The sequence below is a fragment of the Salvelinus namaycush genome, chromosome 10 (assembly GCF_016432855.1).
Source record: "Salvelinus namaycush isolate Seneca chromosome 10, SaNama_1.0, whole genome shotgun sequence".
Classification (NCBI taxonomy): Eukaryota; Metazoa; Chordata; class Actinopteri; order Salmoniformes; family Salmonidae; genus Salvelinus; species Salvelinus namaycush.
Window position 1 is genome coordinate 32,725,318 of NC_052316.1, and position 22,954 is coordinate 32,748,271.

The following is a 22,954-nucleotide window of genomic DNA, read 5'->3' on the forward strand; positions in this document are numbered from 1 at the left end:
CATCCCAGCTCTGCATATTTGGCTGCGAAGAGACAGAATCAATAGATCATTTGTTTTGGTACTGTCCATATGTAGCTTGTTTTTGGTCGCAGGTCCAGGTGAAACATCACAGCATAGTTGAAAAATATATGGCAAAAAAAAAAAAATGGATGGTGTTTAAAGATAGATGGGAGGGGTTGAGTGGAGCTGAAGGGTGCGACTAAAAACAACAAGATAACTAATGGAAAATATACTGTGTCCGTAAAATGTATATAGGTTCAGAACTTTTGTGAAACAGCACAGTTTCACAAAATTGCATACAAAGTCTTTTGTTTGGGGTAAATCCAACACAACACATCACTAAGTACCACTCTTCATATTTTCAAGCATGGTGGTCGCTGCATCATGTTATGAGTAAGCTTGTAATTGGCAAGGACTACGCAGTTTTAAAAATAAAAAACTATTATTTTAGCTTAGCACAGGCAAAATCCTAGAGGAAAACCTGGTTCAGTCTGCTTTTCAACAGATGCTGGGAGGAAAATGCACCTTTCAGCAGGACAATAACCTAAAGCATAAAGCCAAATATACACTGGAGTTGCTTACCAAGACGGCATTGAATGTTCCTGAGTGGCCTAGTTGGCTTGAACATTTAGGACCTTGAACATGGCTGTCTAGCAATGAACAACAACCAACTTGACAGAGCTTGAATAATTTTTTGAAGAATAACGTGCAAATATTATATAATCGAGGTGTGCAAAGCTCTTAGAGACTTACCCAGAAAGACTCACAGCTGTAATTGTTGCCAAAGGTGATTGTAACATGCATTGTCTCTGGGGTCTGAATACAAAAATGATATATTTCTGTATTTCATTTTGAAAAAATTTGCAAAAATCTCTAAAAACACTTTGCCATTATGGGGTATTGTGTGTAGATGGGTGAGATTTTTTTATTTTTTTTATACATTTTGAATTCAGGCTGTAAGACAACAAACTGTGGAATAAGTCAAGGGGTATGAATACTTTCTGAAGGCCCTGTATGTGTGTGGAAAACATTTCATCACAGGTAAGACATTTAACGTGTTTAGTCTGTTTGTAATTACACTCACTACTTGTAGCTGTATAATCTGCTTGTGTTGTGGTCTTGGCTAGCTTAATGTTCCAGTCAGTAGCTAGCTAGCACTCGCGTGGCTCCTAGGACTGTCATGAAAAGGGGCATGTATTACGTTTTTCTAAGTAGTGAGAACGCTCGGGAGCAGGCAATGTTGAAAAGCAATCTTTAGATGTTGTACTTTTCTTAAATGTAGTTTTGAAATTGACTAAAACATGTAGACAACAAGAAAATTGCGTTCTGTAAGCCAATAGGGAAACCAAAGTAACCACAGGTTGTTTTCCTCACAGGTGGGCGGGGCCGTGACGCTCTAGCTAATAGACTGGGACTATAGGAGCCAAGGATGTCAAGTAACTCAAGAAATAATACAAATATGGAAAAAAACTAAAACATACCATTGCCAGTCCCTGGTTATTGTGGGGTCTCTTAGAGCAAACGGACATTTCACAGTGCAGGAAGAGCAACGATCCATTGAAGTGTGAGTTGAAGGTGAAGCTGAACCTCTTCCTGTCGGTCTGGGAGTGGGAGATAGGTAGGTCTCTCTGACTGTAGTATTTGACGGTGTCGTCTGTAGGGCAGATATTCTCGATCAGGGTATAGTCTGACGCGATGTTGGGGTTTGAGTTGGCAGAGATGAAGCAGGTCTGGATCATGAAGCCAAGATCTGGGTCGACTTTGAAGGCTCCAATCTGACAGGAGAAATACATTTTAAAAAATCGAGATCAAAGATTTTTGTGTTAAACAAAACATTGTGTTAAACATTGTCATTTTTCACAAAAACAATCAACTCATGTGCCAAAATATTGTCCAGTTTATAATGTGTAAGCAAGATGGAGGTTATAAGATTGATACAGCCTCTAAAGATGTCAGATGATTCTATTTACGAATCCTCTCATCGACGTCGTTGAATTGACAAACTATCTGTTTCGCTCTGCAAAGTTGTGTGAAGAACACCATCTTGGCAAATGTCTGTACACTCTGTCAGTCCAGGAGCTGACTATTTGTTTTAACACAGAGAACAAGCTAAAGGAACACTATCAGAGTGCTATCAGGTCCAAGAATCACAAATCCTGTGGATTTCAGTCCCTTCAAACGTTTTAAGAGGATCTTTCCTTCGGCAGACCACAAGGCATTTCCCTGAGTTATGGGTTGCATCCCAAATGGCACCCTATTCCCCATATAGTGCACTACTTTCGACCAGAAACCTATGGACCCTGAAATAGGGTGCCATTTAGGACGTAACATGACTTATTATCCCCCTGCTGCTTTCTCTCTCCCTTTTCTCTGAAAGATCTACATGTGTTTTACTGTTTTCTGGCTGTGCCATCGACATGCCAAGGTTGTCAAAAAGCTTGCCCAGTCAAAAGCACACATGTACGCACGCAGGCACGTACACACAAACACGCACACAGGCACGCACACACACACACTGCGTTCAAAGGACAGCTCATGGTTGGCAGCGACTAGTGAAAACCCAGTGAGCACTGTACATGCAGGCTGTGACCTGACCTATGAGTAACACAAGTTATGACACACTTGTTGCACAACAGCAGTTTCCTATACAGCTTAGTTTGGGCTGTAGCCTCGGGGGCTAGGGCAGGGCATGGCAGATCTCAGCCCAGTGTGAGAGGTGTGGAGGTGGGAGAGAAAGGGCTAGAAAGGGGCTAAGGACTAGGCCCCATGGCCCCACACACAGAGCTCTTTGTGACTTGTTGCTGCTGTCTCTCTGAGGCCACACTGTCAGAGCAGCCGTCCTCCTCAAATACCTCCATAAATCAACACTTCAAAGAGCCTCACTGTGTGGATCTCAAACTTATCTTACACAACCCCCGATAGGACCTTCTTAGTAATTACTTTTCAGTGCTATTAGCAAGGTACATTCTGGACTTTCCAGGCAGAATAAATAGAAGATAAGGTCTCTGGGGAGAATTCTAAATGTAATACAGTACTGTATGTGCCAGGACACTTAAGACAGAGATGATGGCTGGGAGGGGTAGTTAACAGCAGAAAGACGATATGTTAACTTTATATCCTTCCGACCCAGACCAAATATCAACGGACCCTGTGGAAGCTAAAACACTAACAGATGAAAGTGGACCAGACCAGTGTACACACAGAACAGTCCTCACTGTTGTTTTGACAGGCCTCATATTAAGAGAGACAGAGACACAGACATATACACACAGACAATCCTGGCTCTTGTGAAATCGCTCCAACTCACATGTCCCAGCATCTGGATACTAGCCTACTAATTATATTCATCTGAGCGAATCACACACAGACTAAAAATATAACAGACACAATGTACTACTTAAATATATTTAATACAGTTTATAGTATTTCACTGCTTCGTTTACCTCTACAAAGACCTGTTTATTTTTGGAGACGGTATGGAAGGCCTGGGTAGACGGATAACGGAAGAGATGGGTGTTGTACAGCTCCATGTTGAACATGACGTCGGTGCTGAGCGGTTCCTTTGCTGCCGGGGCAATACGAGGGAACGATCCTGATCCTCCTAGAGTGTCCTGGTTCTTCCTGTAGGTGCAGTTGAACTGGAGAGAGGCGGGAGAGAGGAGAGAAAGCCAGTCAAAACAGCTGAACTGGAGGGAGAAGGAGAGAAGAGCCAATCCAAACAGTTGAACTGGAGGGGTGAAGAAGAGAAGAGCAAATCACAACATAATCATAGTTCTAACATACCCTGGCCCTTACCCTGGCCCTCACCCTGACCCTTACCCTGGCCCTCACATTACCTGGCCCTCACCCTCGCCCTGGCGCTCACACTACCTGGCCTTCACAGCTAGGAGCGTGTCCAGTGTTTCATCACAGCAATATCACTGAGGGACACAGAGATACAGGCAGGAGGAGACAAAGATGAGAGAGGAAGAGTGTGCATGGGTAAAGAGTATGGCTATAGAGACACAGAGAGAGAAAGGAAAGAGACTTTGTAGATGAAAGGGAAAGCGTGATAGCAGATTTCCCAAAACGTTCAGGTCAGAAGAAGTTCAAGACATAAAGATAATGTGGGGAGTAGACGGTGAGAGTTGGAGTCTTCCATCCTCCTAAGAAGCCAGATGAGTCTTTACTAGCACTGAGGGACTCTGGGAGATGGAGTTTCAACCATCTGGACAGGATTCAGGCGGAGGTACTATGTTATTTATTGATGATCAGTGGTCTGGTCTTGACTCCCAACTCTCTCAACCCCAGGCAGGCCCTGTCATGCAATGCTACTCTCTTAATTCCTTTTTCATTTAGGGTTCATTAACCAGGGTAAACTCCCTTGAGTTTGAAAACCAACCTCTTGTTCGAGGGAGACCAAATGTATGAAAAACAAACAAACGGAGAGTCATGTAGCTACAGGACTGGCTCTTGCCATTTGGGGGCCCTAAGTGAGATCTGGTTGGGGGCCGCCCACGTCCCGGTAAAACATATTAGTGCTCCAGCCCCATTTCATGGCTGAGAGAAAAATTTGAGTTTTAAAGTTAATTTCCTGCAATACTACCCATTTTGCCATTGGGTGGAGAGACATCTTTGCAGTTTTATAGAAGTTGGGGGAAAAAACAAGCGACCGCTTATGCCTGTAGCTGGCCCTGTGTAGCTAGATGTCTTACCAGAATGGAGGACCTGTGTGCTGGTCCTGAGAGAAAATCATGTAGAATCTATATTATCTTATATTATAGATGTCTTACCAGAATGGAGGACCTGTATTTTGGTCATGAGAGAGAATCATATAGAATCTATATTATAGATGTCTTACCAGAATGGAGGACCTGTGTTCTGGTCCTGAGAGAGAATCATATAGAATCTATATTATCTTATGTTATAGATGTCTTACCAGAATGGATGACCTGTGATCAGGCCCCGTGGTGGGCTCCAGGAAAGCAGCCCTCTCCAGCGCCTCTGTCTCCCAAGGGAAAGTAACGTCTCCGGACTCTAGATCATCGTAATCCAGGGGAACACCACTCCCATCCTTAGGCTCATCGTGACTTATCAGGATCTGGATGTCAACCACAGGGGAGTTGAACACAGCCTGTTCTAAAGTAGTGTACTATATAGCTAGGGTGCCATTTGGGACACACCCACATTGAACAGGTTCAGCTTGACTTTTTAGAATCTGTACGTCAGCCACACAGGGGAGTTGATCATTGAATCATTGAACATAGTTCAGATATATTCACAAGGTGAACAGGACATGTTCCCAGCTATTGGCGCCAAATCATGTTTTAAGGGTGCATCTCAAATGACATATATAGTGCACTACTTTTGTCAGGGCTTTGGTAAAAAAACAGTGCACTATATAGGGAATATGGTGCCTTTTGAGACACACACCAGGAAACTTTACCAGTGATTGGCGCCAAACTATTTTAAAATAATGTTCTGCGTGTGAATGGTGTGTTTCATTCAGGGGCTCAGGACTAGTGTTGCAAAGCTACCGGTAATTTAGGTAATTAACAGAAAATATGGCAATCTATCGTAACTTTGGTAATGTATATTTGAATAACTTAAAAACATTTATAATAATATAGAATATTCCTTTTTTATATCTGTGTCCATATTGTTCATGAGTTTCTAGTACATGGTTCAAGAGAAAATAGCCTAATTAATGAAAAAAGCATGGCATTTTCAATTAACTCTACTAACTATTGACTTTTTCATAACTGACACCAGTTTTATGGCAAAACACTGAAACAAATACATATTGACATAATAACATAAATATATATATTTTTTAAACATAGGATTTTAAATAGTTTTTTAAAATCATCTTATTCAATCAATTCATAAGTTTTACATGTGATAAGGCCACACAGAGGGCCAAAGATTATTACAGAACCGTACCCAAAAGGGCCACTAGATGTCTTGTGATAGATTACATAAAATCCTTCAAAGATACCAAAATTCTGGTAGTTTACTGGTTTCCAGTAATATAAGTTTCCAGTAATATACCCTCCCTTTGCAACCCTACTCAGGACACCAGTGATGCGGCTCTGGTCTGAATCTAGCTGCCAAAACATTCTTCAAACAGATGATCTGAAATTAAAATGTGGGAACGTCCAGAGATCAACAGCCCAGAGCTGAGAGCTCTATCAGGTAGAAAGAACCCTGTGAAGCATATATTTCATTTTCTCCACAGGAAAGAAACACCGGAAGCCCACTCTGTGTACTTCAGACGTTTACAGGGTCAGAGGTGAGTTAGGGCTAGAGGACAAGGACTAAATGAGGTAAATTATTGCCATTTAGTTTATTCCTACTGGTGCTTATTTCACACGTGTTGACCCTCCAGTGTAGTCTCTAGTCTAAGGATGCATCCCAAATGGCACCCTATTCCCTATATATTGCACTACTTTTGACCAAGGCTCTAATGCACTATATAGTAAATAGTAGACTTGGGCAGTATACCATATACCAGGGAAATTTGGAAATAGCCACAGGATGTTTTTTCAATACCGTTGAATTTTTATTTTATTTTTTATTTTTATAAATTAGAATATTTGTAGCTACTTTTTAAGTAAATACCTGCAGTCAACTTGTGCAATACGTTAGGAGATAAAGAAGATTCCGTTCTTCAGTTTACCTGTCACATAATTTTTCATTATGAAGCTTACTGGTAGTTCCCAGTCACGTGGTGTTTGTTTACAAGCGCACAACAACGAGAGACCAGAACCTTGTGAGTCACTCACTGTTGTGCAGCACGCGCCCGGTGATCTAGTTTCAGTGTGGAATTCACAACTAAATGTTTCCCAGCTATATATTTTTAACTGTGCATTGGGTTTGCTAATTTAGTAGCTAGTTAGCTATCTCGCTAAGTGGTTAGCGTCTTCCAAAATCAAGCTTCGCTTTGTAACAGCTGAGAATCCCCTACTGGATCAAGATCCTTGCTGTCTAATGTGTGTTTTGTGCAGCAAACTGTGAGTAGCATTTTTTAGTTACTTGTAAAAATGTATGAGCTGGGATGTCTGTCCTGCAAATAGTTTAGGTCAGAGACTGTATAAAATGTTTGCAATGTGCTTGTTAGCATTTAGTTAGCACTCTCTATGGGTTAGCATTGCTAACCTTTGGACTACAGAGGCTCAGTGGGGTTTGAAAATAGCTCCCCTTGTGTTCAATGCTGGTATGACCAAATATCCCGGGATGGCACAAGGCCGGTATGACAATCTGGATAAGCCTAATAAATTAAAAATGCTTATTCGTAGGATGGAACAAACAAGGACCATACAAGGACATGGGGCTTTGATGTATTGCGAAACAGCTAAATGAAGAATACTTTATTTTGACCATAGGGAACTGAAGTTATCTTTGTATCTAAGAAGAGAAAAAATAAGAATTATCCAGGAGTAATAAAGGCCTAGTTCACAAATTTTGCAGGGGGTATTTTATTTATTTATATGTTGATTTATCAAGGGGTGGGAAGCCCCCTCAGCACCCCTACTTCCCGCAGCAATTCATAGTGTTGTCCTGATTTAGCCCTAGCTGCCCCTAGCTGTTCCTCCCATGCACATAGAGATAATGGATTACCACTGTTCAGAGTAACAGGATAGGGTTGGGGGATACAGCCATAGAGGTCCTATAATTGTTCTATTTAAATATGTGAATACAGTACTCATATAGGGCTAGTTTCCAGACACAGACCAAGCCAAGTCTTGGACTGAAAGTATTTTAAATGGAGATGCATTTTAGTCCAGGGGTATGCTTATTAGGGTCTGGGCACCCTCAATTTCCAGGCTTTACAAGATTTTGGAGTATGGTAACATGTGGTAGGCTACGGTCCAGGAAACCTGCCTTCAATGAGTTGTTATAGATGCTAATTTGCTAAATGTGCTACTCACTGAGTTGATGTAGAGGACCATAGGACCGGGGTGCATGGGGTACTTGGTGGTCTGACAGCCCTCCAATGGGGTCACCAATGTGTAGTGGGTGGAGTTGACCGTTGCTTTGCATTCTGGGTCTTGAAGAGTCAGGTTGACATTAGCGTAACCGTTGGCCTGAGGAAAGAGACAATGTAATTAGAAATAAATAGTCAATCTATAAAGTATTTTTTAAATTATATAATGTCAATGTAATCTATAATCTTTGCAATAAAATTTAAATCATGATCAATGATCATCTCAAAACGATCAGTAGAGCTGACAGACACATGGCACTACACTAGTGAGGCATTAGACGTCACTATGCCATTCGACAGCACAGACTACTTCTCTGTGTGATGTTAAATAAAACCACAGGATAGTCCAACTCTAACCATAATTATACCTAATTGCAGTGTGTGGGTTTTACTACACTGTGATGTTGTCTATTGTGTTGGGCCTGCTTCACAGTGCCCAATGGTAGCACACAAGTACAGACACACACAGTAGCAAACACACTATACACTGTTGATTCAAGTCAGTGCCAGTCAGTATTAAAGAGAAATAATCATACAGTTAAATCAAGCATGAAAAGTGTGAATTCCACAACTGCCTTTCGTCCATTTTTGACACAATGGAGGCAGACATTTAGTCAGAGTGATAAACCAGTTGGCGGACTAAAGTATCTCCTCACCTGCAGAGTCTCTCGGTCGATGCAGACCACTATCCTGCTCTCCTCACACTGAACACTGAGACCAACACTGAGGGTCCCCTGCTGCTCCTCAGGCTCCCCACCCTGCTCCCCTCCCAGCCAAGGCCGGTCATCCAGGGAGGGGGGCAGGGACAGGTAGGGCAGGCCCTGCTCCATGAGCGGGGGGAAGGGGAAGGTGAAGGGCAGGCCACCGGAGTGTGGGGCAGCACCACCCTGACCACCAGAGAGGATGGGGTTGGTGTCCCGTAAGATGGAGAGTTCTGGAGGGAACATGGAATCCAGGGGATCCACCACATCTGTAAGTGAAGTGTGTGTGACACTTTTTAGTCACACACACAGATGCACGAATGCACAAGCACGAATGCACACGCACACACAGGCCTCATCTGGTGATTTTAAAGGCATGGAGATTGCACAGAGCACAAACAGAACAGAACATTGAAACTAAATTGGCTCAGAGTTAGCAGACTTGAGTTTCAGACTATTGTCTTTATAAGGACAGTTAAAATTGGATGTCGATGGTATGTGGTTGAAAAATCAATGATTTATACTTTTATAACAAGCGCTTACATATAAAATGTATTATTATTATTAGCATAATTTATTTACACAGTAGATATCTTTCTTAAATTTAGTGAACCTATGTCTATTTGTCATGCATTATCTATTATTTTCATTATAGTAAACATACACTTTCAATGACCACTTTATTAGTTACACCCATCTAGTACCGGGTCGGACCCCCCTTTGCCTCCAGAACAGCCTGAATTCTTCAGGGAATGGATTCTACAAGGTGTGGCATTCAAACGTGGCTCAATTGCTATCAAGGGACCTAATATGTGTCAGCAAAATATTCCTCACACCATTACACCACCAGCCTGTACCATTGACACTAGGCAGGATGGTGCCATGGACTCATGCTGTTTACGCCAAATCCTGGCTACCATCAGCGTGACACAACAGGAACCGGGATTCGTCGGACCAGGTGATGTTTTTCCACTCCTCAATTGTCCAGTGTTGGTGATCGCGTGCCCACTGGAGCCGCTTCTTCTTGTTTTTAGCTGATAGGAGTGGAACCTGGTGTGGTCTTCTGCTGCAATAGCCCATCCATGACAAGGACTGATGAGTTGTGCGTTCCGAGATGCCATTCTGCACACCACCGTTATTTGCCTGTTTGTGGCCCGCCTGTTAGCTTGCACGATTCTTGCCAATCTCCTTCGACCTCTCATCAACAAGCTGTTTTTTCCCACAAGACTGCTGCTGACTGGATGTTTTTTGTTTGTCTCACCATTCTCTGTAAACCCTAGACACTGTCATGCATGAAAAGCCCAGGAGGCCGGCTGTTTCTGAGATACTGGAACCGGCGTGCCTGGCACCGACAATCATACCACGCTCAAAGTCGCTTAGGTCACTTGTAGGGTTGGGCGTAAATCCCAGGATTTACGGTATTACTAGCTTGGTACACAAGGGGGCGCCAAAATAAACTAAAAAAAGCCCTATGGGCATCTATTACCAGAATGCTAACAAAATTAGAATAAGTAATAACACATTTCCATGGAGGCTGCTAGCTAAATATGCTAACGAGCGCAAACAAAAATAAACTTATTGCAAAGACAGGCAATCCAGCTCATAAAGTTATACATATATAGGTAGGAGCTACCGAATGTCATTTTTGGTGAGTTTGGACATTTACAAGCGAATGTGAATGAGAGACTCAAAGTTTTGACGCATGCTTGTCTGAACAGTACTCTGGAGCAGTGTGTACAGGCTGTGTGTGTGGAATCTGGAGTCACTAGGGCAACTGGCCTGCCTGCCTGCTCTGCTTGGAGAAGATGGGGGAGGAGCAGATGGGCCGAGAACAGAGAGGATAAAAAAAGCAAGGAAATCAAAACAGCCTACAGATAACTCATCCATAGGGCTTTGACTTTGTTAATTCAGCCACTTACTTAGATAACGCAACCCTTAATTCAACTTGCTAGTTAATGCAGAATTCGGTGTTTTTTCATGCAGGAACAAAATATGAAACGCATAAGAAATATTTTGCTGCGTTTTGGAAAGCAGATCTAAAATGCTTCTTACTGGAATTTCTGCTCGACACCAGACTAATTTTGTGCTTCAAGCTGCACTTCTCCACTTGGATGAAACTTCACGAACGGGCATTCTATCAGCAGACAGCGCTATGAGATGAACTTTAAGCAAAACATTAGGAAATTTAGCTGGCTACATTCTTTCTATGATAAACATTAGAAATATGATGGCCATGCATCGTTTTTGCAAAAAAAAGAGTGCTTTTTCATTGTAAGCTCATTTACTTTTGTGGTTGCCAGCCAAGTAGTGTTGCGCTTCTATTGTCATCTGATGAAAATGAAGCTATTTTCTGCCAAATTTGTTGCACTATTGTTTTTTCTGTGAAGCAAAACTATAGCTGCACACCCCTGATCACTAGTGAAGCAAAAGACACCGTTGGCTTTCAATATAAAACAAGCCCCTGTCAATACACAGCTGGACTCACCTGCTCCTGCTTTCTCCCGTTGTGCTATTTACAAACAAACACTTGACTGTCTCAACTGTTCTGGGAAGTAAGGTAAGATTCTTAATGTAAAATAATGTGACAGGTGAAATGAGGAATGCAATCTGCTTTATCTCCTAATATATTGCACAATTTGACTGCAGGTATTTACTCAAAAATAAGCTACAAATATTAACATTTATTGAAAAACTTTAAAAAAGTAGTTTCAATGGTGACAGTATTGAAAACCATCCCGTGGCTACTTCCAAATACCCCGGTATACCGCCCAAGCCTAGTGGAAGCCCGACTGGAATTTTTCAAATAAGTAATTTATACTCAAATAAGCCACCAATTGCATGAAAACAACTTCTAAAAATCTTGGATAAAAAAGGACATTTAGAGGTCTATAATTACTCAGTGAGGAGGGGTCTAGATTGTCTTTTTAAGGAGAGGTTGGACCAGAGCTGTTTTTGGAAAGGAGCCGGAGTTCATGGCGCAATTTACAATAGACATAATGTTGAGGCCAACATTAGGCATAACTTCTTTAAGTAGTCTAGTAGGGATCACTTCTAAGGGGCAGGAGGAGGTCTTCATGTGAGCTACAGTATCAAGGAGGGAATTAAAGGATATTTGCTCAAAGGAGCAAGAGGAAGCAGTAGACAGTCTCAGAGCGGTTGCCTTTAGTGCCTCCTGACCAGAAATGCTGTTATGGTGTCGGCTACTGTCAATCTGGGATCTAATATTTTCTATAAAGAATCGTAAACTGTTTGCAGAGATCAGGGGATGCGAGCATGTCACTCTTGGGGGGGGGGGGGCACCAACAACACAATCAGTTGTCTAAAAACAGAATTATAGAAGCCTGGATGTTTCTCACCTGGCTCCCTGAGCCTCAGGTTAAAGGTGTTAGCTACAGGTGTGTGGGTGTAGGTGGTGACCGGTCCGTAACCATGATCCTCTGCCCACTTGATCAAGGCCTGAGAGCCAGACGGGAGGTGGTGCTTAGGGGTCCTAGACACCTCCATCAGCCTCTCTGTGTTGGGGCTCAGACTGATGGTATCTGGCGTCTGAAAGAAAGGTAAATACAGGTTTATATTAGTCATATGGAATATTAAATATGACATACAGTATACAGTCATTTTCTTCCGACAGGTGGAGTCACTCCTATGTGATGCTCGTCCCTCAGTACAGACAGAGCAATCTGACCATATTTTAAACCAGTCTGTGTCATGAAAGTCATTTTATAGAGATCAAAGTGGGTGCTTTTTCTCTTCTAGTCAGCAGCATTTACAGTAATCTCTACCTCTGCTAAAGTTCCATTTCCTTTGTCTGACTGTATGGAACAGTAAAAACGACCCTGTCAGCTTCAAAAGCCAGCGTGACCACAACCCACAATGAAAGTGTGAGAGCATTTCACATACTTTCATATCTTGACAGACTAAAAGTCAAAGAACCATTTTACATTTGTTAGGTTTCTTCATGGAAGGAAAACCCATGACAAATGTACTACTGCCCATAGGGGTGAAGGGTCATACGCACGCTCGATCAAACACACGATCACACACACACATCGAAGGCCTGATCAATGGTGGGACTTAGTCTAATGTGTCAGATTTCTACCAGAATTCCTCATTAGTTCCGCAGTGTTCCGTGCTGTATAATGTGAGGGAGCTAATCCCTTCTCACAGATCCACTCTGTCACAAATGGCATCCTATTATTTAGTGTACTACATATGACCAAGCTCATGTACTCTGTCAGCCTGGCCTGTACTTTCCTAGACACCCTGGACCCACTCCAATTTGCATTCCGCCTTAACAGATCCACAGATGACGCAATCTAGTTGCACTTCACACTGCCCTCTCCCACCTGGACAAGAGGGGAAATAACTATGTAAGAATGCTGTTCATAGACTACAGCTCAGCTTTCAACACCATAATCCCCTACAAGCTGATCTGCAAGCTGGGGACCATGGGACTGAACACCTACTTCTGTAACTGGATCCTGGACTTCCTGACGGGACAGCCCCAGGTGGTAAGGGTAGGCAACAACACCTCCACCAGGCTGACCCTCAACATGGGGGCCCCTCAAGTTCCCTGCTGTACTCCTTGTTCACCCATGACTGCATGGCCACGCACAACTCCAACACCATCATCAAGTTTGGTGACAACATGATGGTGGTAGGCCTGATCACCGACGGCGATGAGACAGCCTACAGGGAGGAGGTCAGAGACTTGGAAGTGTGGTGCCATGACAACAACCTTTCTCTCAATGTCAATAAGACCAAGGAGCTGATCGTGGACTACAGGAGAAGGAGGGGAGAACACGTCCCTGTCCACATAGACAGGGCTGTTGTGGAGCTGGTTCAGAGCTTTAAATTCCTTGGCATCCACATCAATAAGGACTTAACATGGTCCACACATACCCGGACAGTTGTGAAGAGGGCACAACAGTCCTCTTTCTCCTCAGGAGGCTGAAAATATTTGGCATGTGGTCTCGGATCCTCAGAAAGTTGTACAGCTGCACCATCGAAAGCATCTTGACTGGCTGCATCCCGGCTTGGTATGGCAAATGCACCACCATCGACCGCAAAGCGCTACTGGATAGTCCAGTACATCACTCAGGGCGAGCTCCCTGCCATCCAGGACCTCTATATCAGGCCAGAAAAATTGCCAAGGACTCCAGCCCCCCAAGTCATTGACTGTTCACTCTGCTACGATCTGGCAAATGGTACCGGAGCATCGGCTGTCAGACTAACAGGCTCCAAGACAGCTTCTACCCCAAGCCATAAGACTGCTAAATAGCCAAAAGAATGCTTAAAGGGATATTTCAGTTTTTAACATGTTAGACCTCATTTTCGACTTACTTTTAGTGTTGAAGCCTCACCCAGGCAATTGTTTTGGTCAGACTTCCATTCCTGAGATTTATTTGGCTGTCTTAGTTGCTTGCAAGAGTCATATCGTTGTAGTGGCCAGACTCACCCCAAAAAACGTGTTTCAAAACATCTGGGCTATACAGGCATGTCAATATCGAAACACTTTTTCCACAATTACGAGCATAAATGTGTATATCCCGAACTGTGTTTACTGTTTTACCCTTGTATTGGAACTAATTTCTACGTCACTACTACATCCGCGTGCTGCTCGTCTTGCTTAGCCACACCTCCAAATTCTACAGAGCCTGCTACTCGAGGATAGCGCAGTACAGACACACCTTTCAAGCGCTACACTGCCCAAAACAATTACATAAAAATCAAAACATATCTGAGTCGGACAGCTACAAGCCTGAAGAGGATGCATACTTTGCAGAACCATATTTATATGGGCCAGATTATACTGATGAAGAGCTTGGACAGATAGAAGCCGAGACAGAATGGGAGAAATGGCAACAGGTGATCCGGCAGACCAGCAACAGCGCCCAGAGAGAGAGTCACGGGGAACTGGTGGTGTAAATGTGAAAAATCTGAGAAAAATGCAAGGCAATGCAGACCAAAATTGAGTGTTCCGATGGGACTTGATAATGCCAACACTTGAAGAACTAAATGTGTCTGCTGGAGACACTGATGATGTCAGTAACAGCACAACAGTCTGTGTGACAGATCATGCAGATTTCACAGCTCATATCAACCCAGGAGTCATTTAAATGTTTTTCCATGTCCCTAAGATCAACTGAAAAAAGGGACCACGTCCAGCGGGAGCAAATGGGCAGTTGTCCATAGATTCAGTAAACATTTGAAATTGAATAATATAATACAATATATACAATATAATACATATAATAATGTATACATAACAATGAATGTATTATCTGTTTCCTATAATGATCCCTTAATGATACACTATATATACACAAAATGATACACTATATATACAAAAGTATGTGGACACCCCTTCAAATTAGTGGATTCAGTTATTTCAGCCACACACGTTGCTGACAGGTGTATAAAATCGAGCACACAGCCATGCAATCTCCATAAACAAAGTAGAATGGCCTTAATGAAGAGCTCAGTCAACGTGGCACCGTCACAGGATGCCACCTTTCCAACAAGTCAGTTCGTCAAATTTCTGCCCTGATACAGCTGCCCCGGTAAACTATAAGTGTTGTTATAGTGAAGTGGAAACGTCTAGGCGTAACAACGGCTCAGCCGCAAAGTGGTAGGCCAAACAAGCTCACAGAACGGGACCGTCGAGTGCTGAAGCATGTAGCACTTAAAACTTGTCTGGTTGCAACACTCACTATCGAGTTCCAAACTGCCTCTGGAAGCAAAGTCAGCACAAGAACTGTTTGTCGGGAGTTTCATGAAATGGGTTTCCATGGCCAAGCAGCCGCACACAAGCATAAGATCACCATGCGCCAAGTGTCGGCTAGAGTGGTGTAAAACTCGCCGACACTGGACTTTGGAGCAGTGGAAACATCTTCTCTTGAGTGATGAATCACGTTTCACCATCTGGCAGTCCGACCTGCCCCAATACATAGTGCCAAATGTAAAGTTTGGTGGAGGAGGAATAATGGTTATGCCCCTTTGTTCCAGTGAAGGTAAATGTTAACGCTACAGCCTACAATGACATTCTAGAATCTAGATGATTCAGTGCTTCCAACTTTGTGACAACCATTTGGGGAAGGCCCTTTCCTGTTTCAGCATGACAATGCCCCCGTGCACAACACAAGGTTCAGACAGATCTGCGAGCATTTCACGGTTAAGTATTCGGAGCATGTGACAAATAATATTTGATTTGGTTATTAACTGTCATGTTAAACAGATATTTACATTTTAGTAATTTATCCAAAGCAAATGGGGTTAAGTGCTTTGCTCAAGGGCACATCAGCATATGTTTTTTCTCCATGTAGTCAGCTTGGGGATTTGAACCAACGACCTTTCATTTACTGTCCCAACGCTCTTAACCACTAGGCTACCTGCCAACCCATATCAGACCAAGCTGGTACTGTCCTAGAACAGTAAACTGTAGGTCAGGATCACAGCCCATCGCTACCATGTGTCCTCATGTGTCCCCAGTCCCCTCCTCCCTCTAATGTTTCTATTAGCGTAACCTACTACTGTAGCCAACCGTAGACCTGCTCTGTTGGCCTGATTGATTCAGTGCAGTGACAGCCTAAAGTGTAGTTGTACAAACAGGCAGAAGGTGGCTGGGGCTGAGTGTAGGTCTGTGTCCCAAATGGCACCCTAATTCCTATATAGTGCACTACTTGTGACCAGAGATCCATGGACCCTGGTCAAAAGCAGTACACTACATACGGAATAGGGTGCCATTTGGGATGCAGTCCTGGGCCTAAACAGAGCTGGCTGCCTAGCAGACACACACCCACCCTGCCTGCATGAGGGTGACTGTTACATAATGTGGGAACTAACCCAGGGTAGCAGGGACCCAGAGCCCATAAGACAACACAAGACACCTCCACTGAGGTCAGCACTTTGCATAGGGACCATGAAATGGAGCCACGCAGCACTCATAAAGATGATAAGATAGGAGGGCAGGCCAGTTTCGTTTGGGCCACAGAGATGGTCTTTTTTCCTTTAGTCCAGGTCATCATTGTAAATTACAATTGGCTCTCAAATAACCCACCTTTAGGTAAAAAAAAAAAAACTGTCTTATTAATAGACAAAACACATGTTATATCCATTAGATATCTGATGGCTATGTGCCAAAGGTGTAAGTGCCATCCATCATTATGACTTCAGATATAAGTAAATGGTTTATTTTTTTATACATACATTGCATTGTCAACCTTAAACCAAATAATTATCCCTTGGTGTAAGCCTTGTAAATGTGTGTATGTATGTCTTTCAATGACAATAAAAGTGTAGAAACGACCACAGTGTGTGGGTGTCAATGTTAACAAGAATGAATCAATATTTAAATTCTACAGACAGTCATGGATGCATTTATTACACAGAATTTTAACCTGATTCTGTATGTAAATCCGAGACACTCCATTTAGCATGATATGTTACGTATTGTATGGCATATATTCATTTGTGGATGTCCATCACCCATTTCGTATGATATGTTACAAATTACAATTCATATTATATGTTATGAATTTTCCAAACATACAATATGTTATGCATTTGCAAACGTACAATATGTTACGAAGTAGCAAAACATATGACATGTTACGAATTCTAGCTAGGTGGCTAATGTTAGCTAGGCTAGGGGTTAGGGTTACGGTTAGGGTTAAGTTTAGGAGTTAAGTTAAAGGGTTAAGGTTAGGGTTAGTGAAAAGGATTAGCTAACATGCTAAGTAGTTGCAAAGTAGCTGAAACGTAGTAAGTATTTAAAAGGTTGCTAATTAGCTAAAATTGTCTGTGATGAGATGCAAACTCACAACCTTTGGGTTAATAGACGTTTGCGTTATACGCCTACCCATCCAAACACCCTACCATTTTTGCAATCCAAAGCACTCAGGTCTGGTGAAACCATAGGCAGAGCTAGGGCTGGTCCCAAATGGCACCCTATTCCCATTATAGTGCACTTACTTTTGACCAGGGCCCATAGTACTTTGGTCAAAAGTAGTTCACTTTATAGGGAATAGGGTGTCATTTGGGAGGCAGCCAGAGCCTGCAGTCAGCAGCGCTCATAACTCACATTATCATGGATGACAAACAGGTCAGGCCTATGAAAATGTCTTGCCCCCCTCCTCTTCCCCCTTTCTCCTCCTCCTTTCCCCTCCTTATTTGATGCGATGACAACCCTTAGTGCTGTCAGGGTGATATTTCACGGTTCATCCATCCCCCTCCCTCCTTCCACCCCCTGCAGGCAGGTTGAAACCAGGTGCCACTTCAACACTCCTCAGATTGTGACAAATGTATTGGTCAGCAACACAAAGTGGTGACATGCCTGTCTGTCTGCTGTGCCTGTCTAGTCATGTGTTGTGACATGGTTCTTCTGCCTGTATTCCCTCACACCATCGGTGCCATTGTGATGTGTTACTGAGACAGTGAAAAAAATATTGGCAGTGAAAAATCTGAAAGTTGAACTACTCAATTTGAAAAAAACTCAACAGTGCCGCCACTTGGTTTGCTATAAAGCTGAGGGATGGAGTCTTGGGCCTCTTGAGATGGCCTTTAAATAAACTGCTACTACTGAAAATCAAATAATTTTTATTTAGGTCAAAACAGCTCTTAACTAAAGGAGAGTCTGTGTTTGTTACGTTCAGAGTGACGTTCTGAGTCACGTACCACTACATTCAGTTTCCCGCTGATGCTGTGAGCCTTGATGACCCAGTTGACAGACTTCTGACACTTCAGCAGCAGCACGATGTCACGAGGCAACAGAACATCTGCCCCCAACGGCCTCAGATCAACGATCACATCCACCTGGAACGCACTGCTCAAGGAGGATGGGGGGGAGAGAGAGAGAGAGATAAGAATTTTGGAAGGCCCAAAACACTCTGTATTTACATGCCTTCTCTCAGTCTGGCCAACTGATTAAGAAACTGGAAGTATTCCCAGGAAGAGGAGGACATGCGTGTAACAGACCAGACCACATAGCAGCAGTATGGTAAAATACATGTATTTCTGGGCTCTTCATGCATATACAAAGTAATCACACCACTGGAAGAGTGAGGCGATTATCTGGCAGACTGGAGATAGGTTGCATCCCGAATAGTGAATAGGGTGCCATTTTGGGACAACCACAGACTCTGAGCCTGAGATATGACGTTCTGTTAAGAACTCTAAGGTCAATATTACCCCCCTCTTCCTTCGTATCCAAAACAAACTACCAGAGAGAGAGACCATTCTGGCCTCTTGTAATGGGGAAATTACACTGAGATCATTAAGGTTCATGTTAAGAGTTACTGTGATCGACATAATGTGTATCATATTGACATAAAGGGCCAGTTTCCCAGTGACAGATTAAGCCTGCTCCTCGACTTAAAGCAAGCTCAATAGAGAATCTCCATTGAAAGTGTTCTTTAGTCCAGAACTAGGCTTAATCTGTGTCCAGGAAACCAGCCCAAACTAGATAAACGTGCACCCTATTTGGGTCAGACTATGTTTTGGTTCTGGTCGTGGGCTACAGTACTGACCAGCTGGAGTTATGTTTATGTTACGGTTGTGTTATGGTTGTGTTGTGGTTATGTTATGGTTGTGGTGGATTACAGTACTGACCTACTAGAGTTGGGTGCTTGCAGCTCGATGATGTGGACCTCTTGGTCCTGGTCTGGTCCAGACAGGACACAGCCTTTAGAGGCCTGGGACTCTACGTAGCCAGCTAGGTAGTTCAGAGAGAGGAACTTGTTGTCAATCTTGCAAGTATCGGAGAACACTGGATCTGGAAGAGGAAAGGAGAAGGTGGGTGGATGAGATTATGAGATGAGATCATGACTCAATGTATAATTCGGACACTGGATGTGATGTGATTATACATGATTAATTGTCAAGAGGAAGAAGCTCTGACGAAGGCAGAGAGGACGATACGTAAGCTTAATATACTGAAGTGATACTGGGAATCGCTGTGTGCAAGTTTTTCTTTACTTTCAAGATGATTCCTCATGAGCAAATGGGTGAGGTATTTAGTTAGAGTATTTACACTACAGCTTGTTCAGCCAACGTTTTGAGATATCTAAACACTTTGGGATTGCTGGTAAAAGACAGGGACAGACAGACTGGTTTTGTATTGAACACTATTATTCAGGTTCTGACAAAATTAAGGCCAATATGTTTTGAAAATACATTTTGAACAATATCAGTCATAAACACGTCCAATCAGTCATTCCTGTCAGATTTCCCACCATTCTAACTTATCATTTATTTACTCAAATATTATTATACTCCATCCAACTGCCCAGGCATGCAATCCTCTTCTCCATCTTTTCAGAAGAATCACAAGACAGATGCTTCCTTATTTGGCAAACAAGGTCTTGGACAGTAGTAAGGTTTAGAGAATATAAAGTAAAGGGTTGGCACCTTCCTCCCCGAACCTCCTCATGGCACTTGAGGTGTGAGTGAGTGAGTGAGTGAGTGAGTGAGTGAGTGAGTGAGTGAGTGAGTGAGTGAGTGAGTGAGTGAGTGAGTGAGTGAGTGAGTGAGTGAGTGAGTGAGTGAGTGAGTGAGTGAGTGTGTGTGTTAATGGCCTGAGACAACAAAGTGGAAATCTGTCCCACCTCAAGAAAAGATACCAGAGAGGAAAAGACATAGGGAGATGGACTGGAAAGTAGAGCTCTCTCTATGTGGTAAACATGGCATGTTGGACGTTCGCCAAACCACAGGGTCTAATGACAGAGAGAGGGGCTGAATGGATGACTGCTTCAAGGCTAAGCAATCACACACACTCTGTTCTCTCTGCTATCCTCCAAGTGACTGAGAACATGGAGAGCACAAAAGAAAGGCCTGAGGTGTATGTTTCATGATTAACTACTCATGGTGTGATTCTGATAACGTACAGGAATTCAAGTCCTTTTGTTCACCCGACCTAGAATACCGACCTCGCAATCAAATGCAGACCGTATTACCTCCCAAGAAATTTATCTTCGGTTATAGTACCAGCCGTGTATATTCCCCCTCAAGCCGATACCACGACTGCCCTCCAAGGAACTACACTGAACTTTGTGCAAACTGAAAGCCACAAATCCTGAAGCCGCATTTATTGTAGCTGGGGACTTTAAAAAAGCGAATCTGAAGAAAAAGCAACCGAAGTTCTATTAACACATTGCCTGTACAACTCGCGCTTCAATTTTTTTTTACCTTTGTTTCTCTCCCTTCTGGGATGGCTACAAGGCCCTCCCCCGCCCTCCGTTTGGCAAATCAGATCACGACTCCACTCCGCTCCGCCCTTCCTATAGGCAGACGCTCAAACAGGAAGTACCCATGCTAAGGTCTATTCAACGCTGGTCTGACCAATCAGAATCCATGCTTCAAGAATGTTTTGATCATGTGTACTGGGATATGTTCCGGGTTGCTTCTGAGAATATCATTGACGTATACACTGACACAGTGACTGAGTTAATCAGGAAGTGTATAGGGGATGTTGTTCCCACTGACTATTAAAACCTTCCCAAACCAAAAAGCATGGATAGATGGCAGCATTCATGCAAAACTGAAACCACGAACCACGGCATTTAACCATGGCAAGGTGACCGGGAATATGGTTGAATACAAACAATGCAGTTATGCCCTCTAAGGCAATCAAACAAGGAAAACGTCAGTACAGAGACAAAGTTAGAGTCGCAATTCAACATGAGATCTATGTGGCAGGGACTCCAGACAATCATGGACTACAAAAGGGAAAACCAGCCACGTTGCGGACACCGACATCTTGTTCCTGGACAAGCTAAACACCTTCACCCGTTTTGATGATAACACAGTGCGACCAACACAGGCCACTCCCGAGGACTGTGGGCTCTCATTTTCTGAGTAAGACATATAAGTGTGTTAACCCTTGCAAGGCTGCCAGCCCAGATTGCATCCCTAGCCGTATCCTGGCTGGAGTGTTTACGGACATATTCAATCTCTCTCTATCCCAGTCAGCTATCCCCACTTGCTTCAAGATGTCCACCATTGTTCCTGTGTCCAAGAAAGCAAAGGCAACTGAACTAAATGACTAATCGCTCCGTAGCACTCACTTCTGTCATCATGAAGTGCCTTGAGAGGCTAGTTAAGGATCATATCACCTGCACCTTACCTGACACCCTAGACAAGGGTCCCCGCTCTAGAGGCGCCACCTAAGTGGGCCGAGCCAGAGGTGGAGCGGTCTACGTCCCTCACCAGAGCCGCCACCGCGAAGAAATGCCCACCCAGACCCTCCCCTATGGGTTCAGGTTTTGCGGCCGGAGTCCGCACCTTTGGGAGGGGGTACTGTCACGCCCTGACCGTAGAGAGCTTTTTATGTCTCTATTTTGGTTTGGTCAGGGTGTGATTTGGGTGGGCATTCTATGTTCATTTTCTATGTTTTGTATTTCTTTGTGTTTGGCCGGGTGTGGTTCTCAATCAGAGGCAGCTGTCTATCGTTGTCTCTGATTGAGAATCATACTTAGGTAGCTTTTCCCCACCGATGCTTTGTGGGTAGTTGTTTTCTGTTTTTGTGTCTACACCAGACAGAACTGTTTCATGTTGTTTCATTTTGTCTCAGTGTTCAGTTTAAATAAATAATCATGAACACTTACCACGCTGCGCTTTGGTCCGATCCTTCTCATTCCGACGACTAACGTTACAGTGACTCCTCTCTTTGGCTGGAAAAATGGCTGTGTTTTTCTGTGACTTGGCTCTGACCTAACATAATCGTTTGGTGTGCTTTCGTCGTAAAGCCTTTTTGAAATCGGACACTGTGGCTGGATTTACAACAAGTGTATCTTTAAAATGGTGTAAAATACTTGTATGTTTGAGGAATTTTAATTATGGGATTTCTGTTGTTTTGAATTTGGCGCCCTGCAGTTTCACTGGCTGTTGACGAGGTGAGACGCTACCGTCCCACATACCCTAGAGAGGTTAATCAGAGAGGCAACAAAGAGACCAAAGATAACCCTGAAGGAGCTGCAAAGATCCACAGCGGAGATTGGAGTATCTGTCCATAGGACCACTTGAAGCCGTACACTCCACAGAGCTGGGCTTTACGGAAGAGGGGCCAGAAAAAAGCCATTGCTTAAATAAAATATAAGCAAACACGTTTGGTGTTCACCAAAAGGAATGTGGGAGACTCCCCAAACATATGGAAGAAGGAACTCTGGTCAGATGAGACTAAAATTGAGCTTTTGGCCATCAAGGAAAACGCTATGTCTGGCGCAAACCCAACACTTTCCATCACCCCGAGAACACCATCCCCACAGTGAAGCATGGTGGTGGCAGCACCATG

At 43.4% G+C, this 22,954-nt stretch overlaps 1 protein-coding gene across 1 annotated transcript in view; it reads right to left on the reverse strand.

Moving 5' to 3' along the window:
• The window catches only part of LOC120054307 (transforming growth factor beta receptor type 3-like), a 154,798-nt gene that overhangs the window by 16,207 nt on the left and 115,637 nt on the right, over positions 1–22,954 (reverse strand). Inside the window, exons 5-12 of the mRNA XM_039001721.1 lie at positions 19,276–19,438; positions 18,343–18,490; positions 12,024–12,213; positions 8,623–8,900; positions 7,911–8,066; positions 4,919–5,080; positions 3,444–3,638; positions 1,482–1,775 (exon numbers count right to left, since the gene is read on the reverse strand). Of these exons, the coding sequence (XP_038857649.1) occupies positions 1,482–1,775; positions 3,444–3,638; positions 4,919–5,080; positions 7,911–8,066; positions 8,623–8,900; positions 12,024–12,213; positions 18,343–18,490; positions 19,276–19,438 (1,586 nt within the window). The remainder of the gene's footprint in view (positions 1–1,481; positions 1,776–3,443; positions 3,639–4,918; positions 5,081–7,910; positions 8,067–8,622; positions 8,901–12,023; positions 12,214–18,342; positions 18,491–19,275; positions 19,439–22,954) is intronic.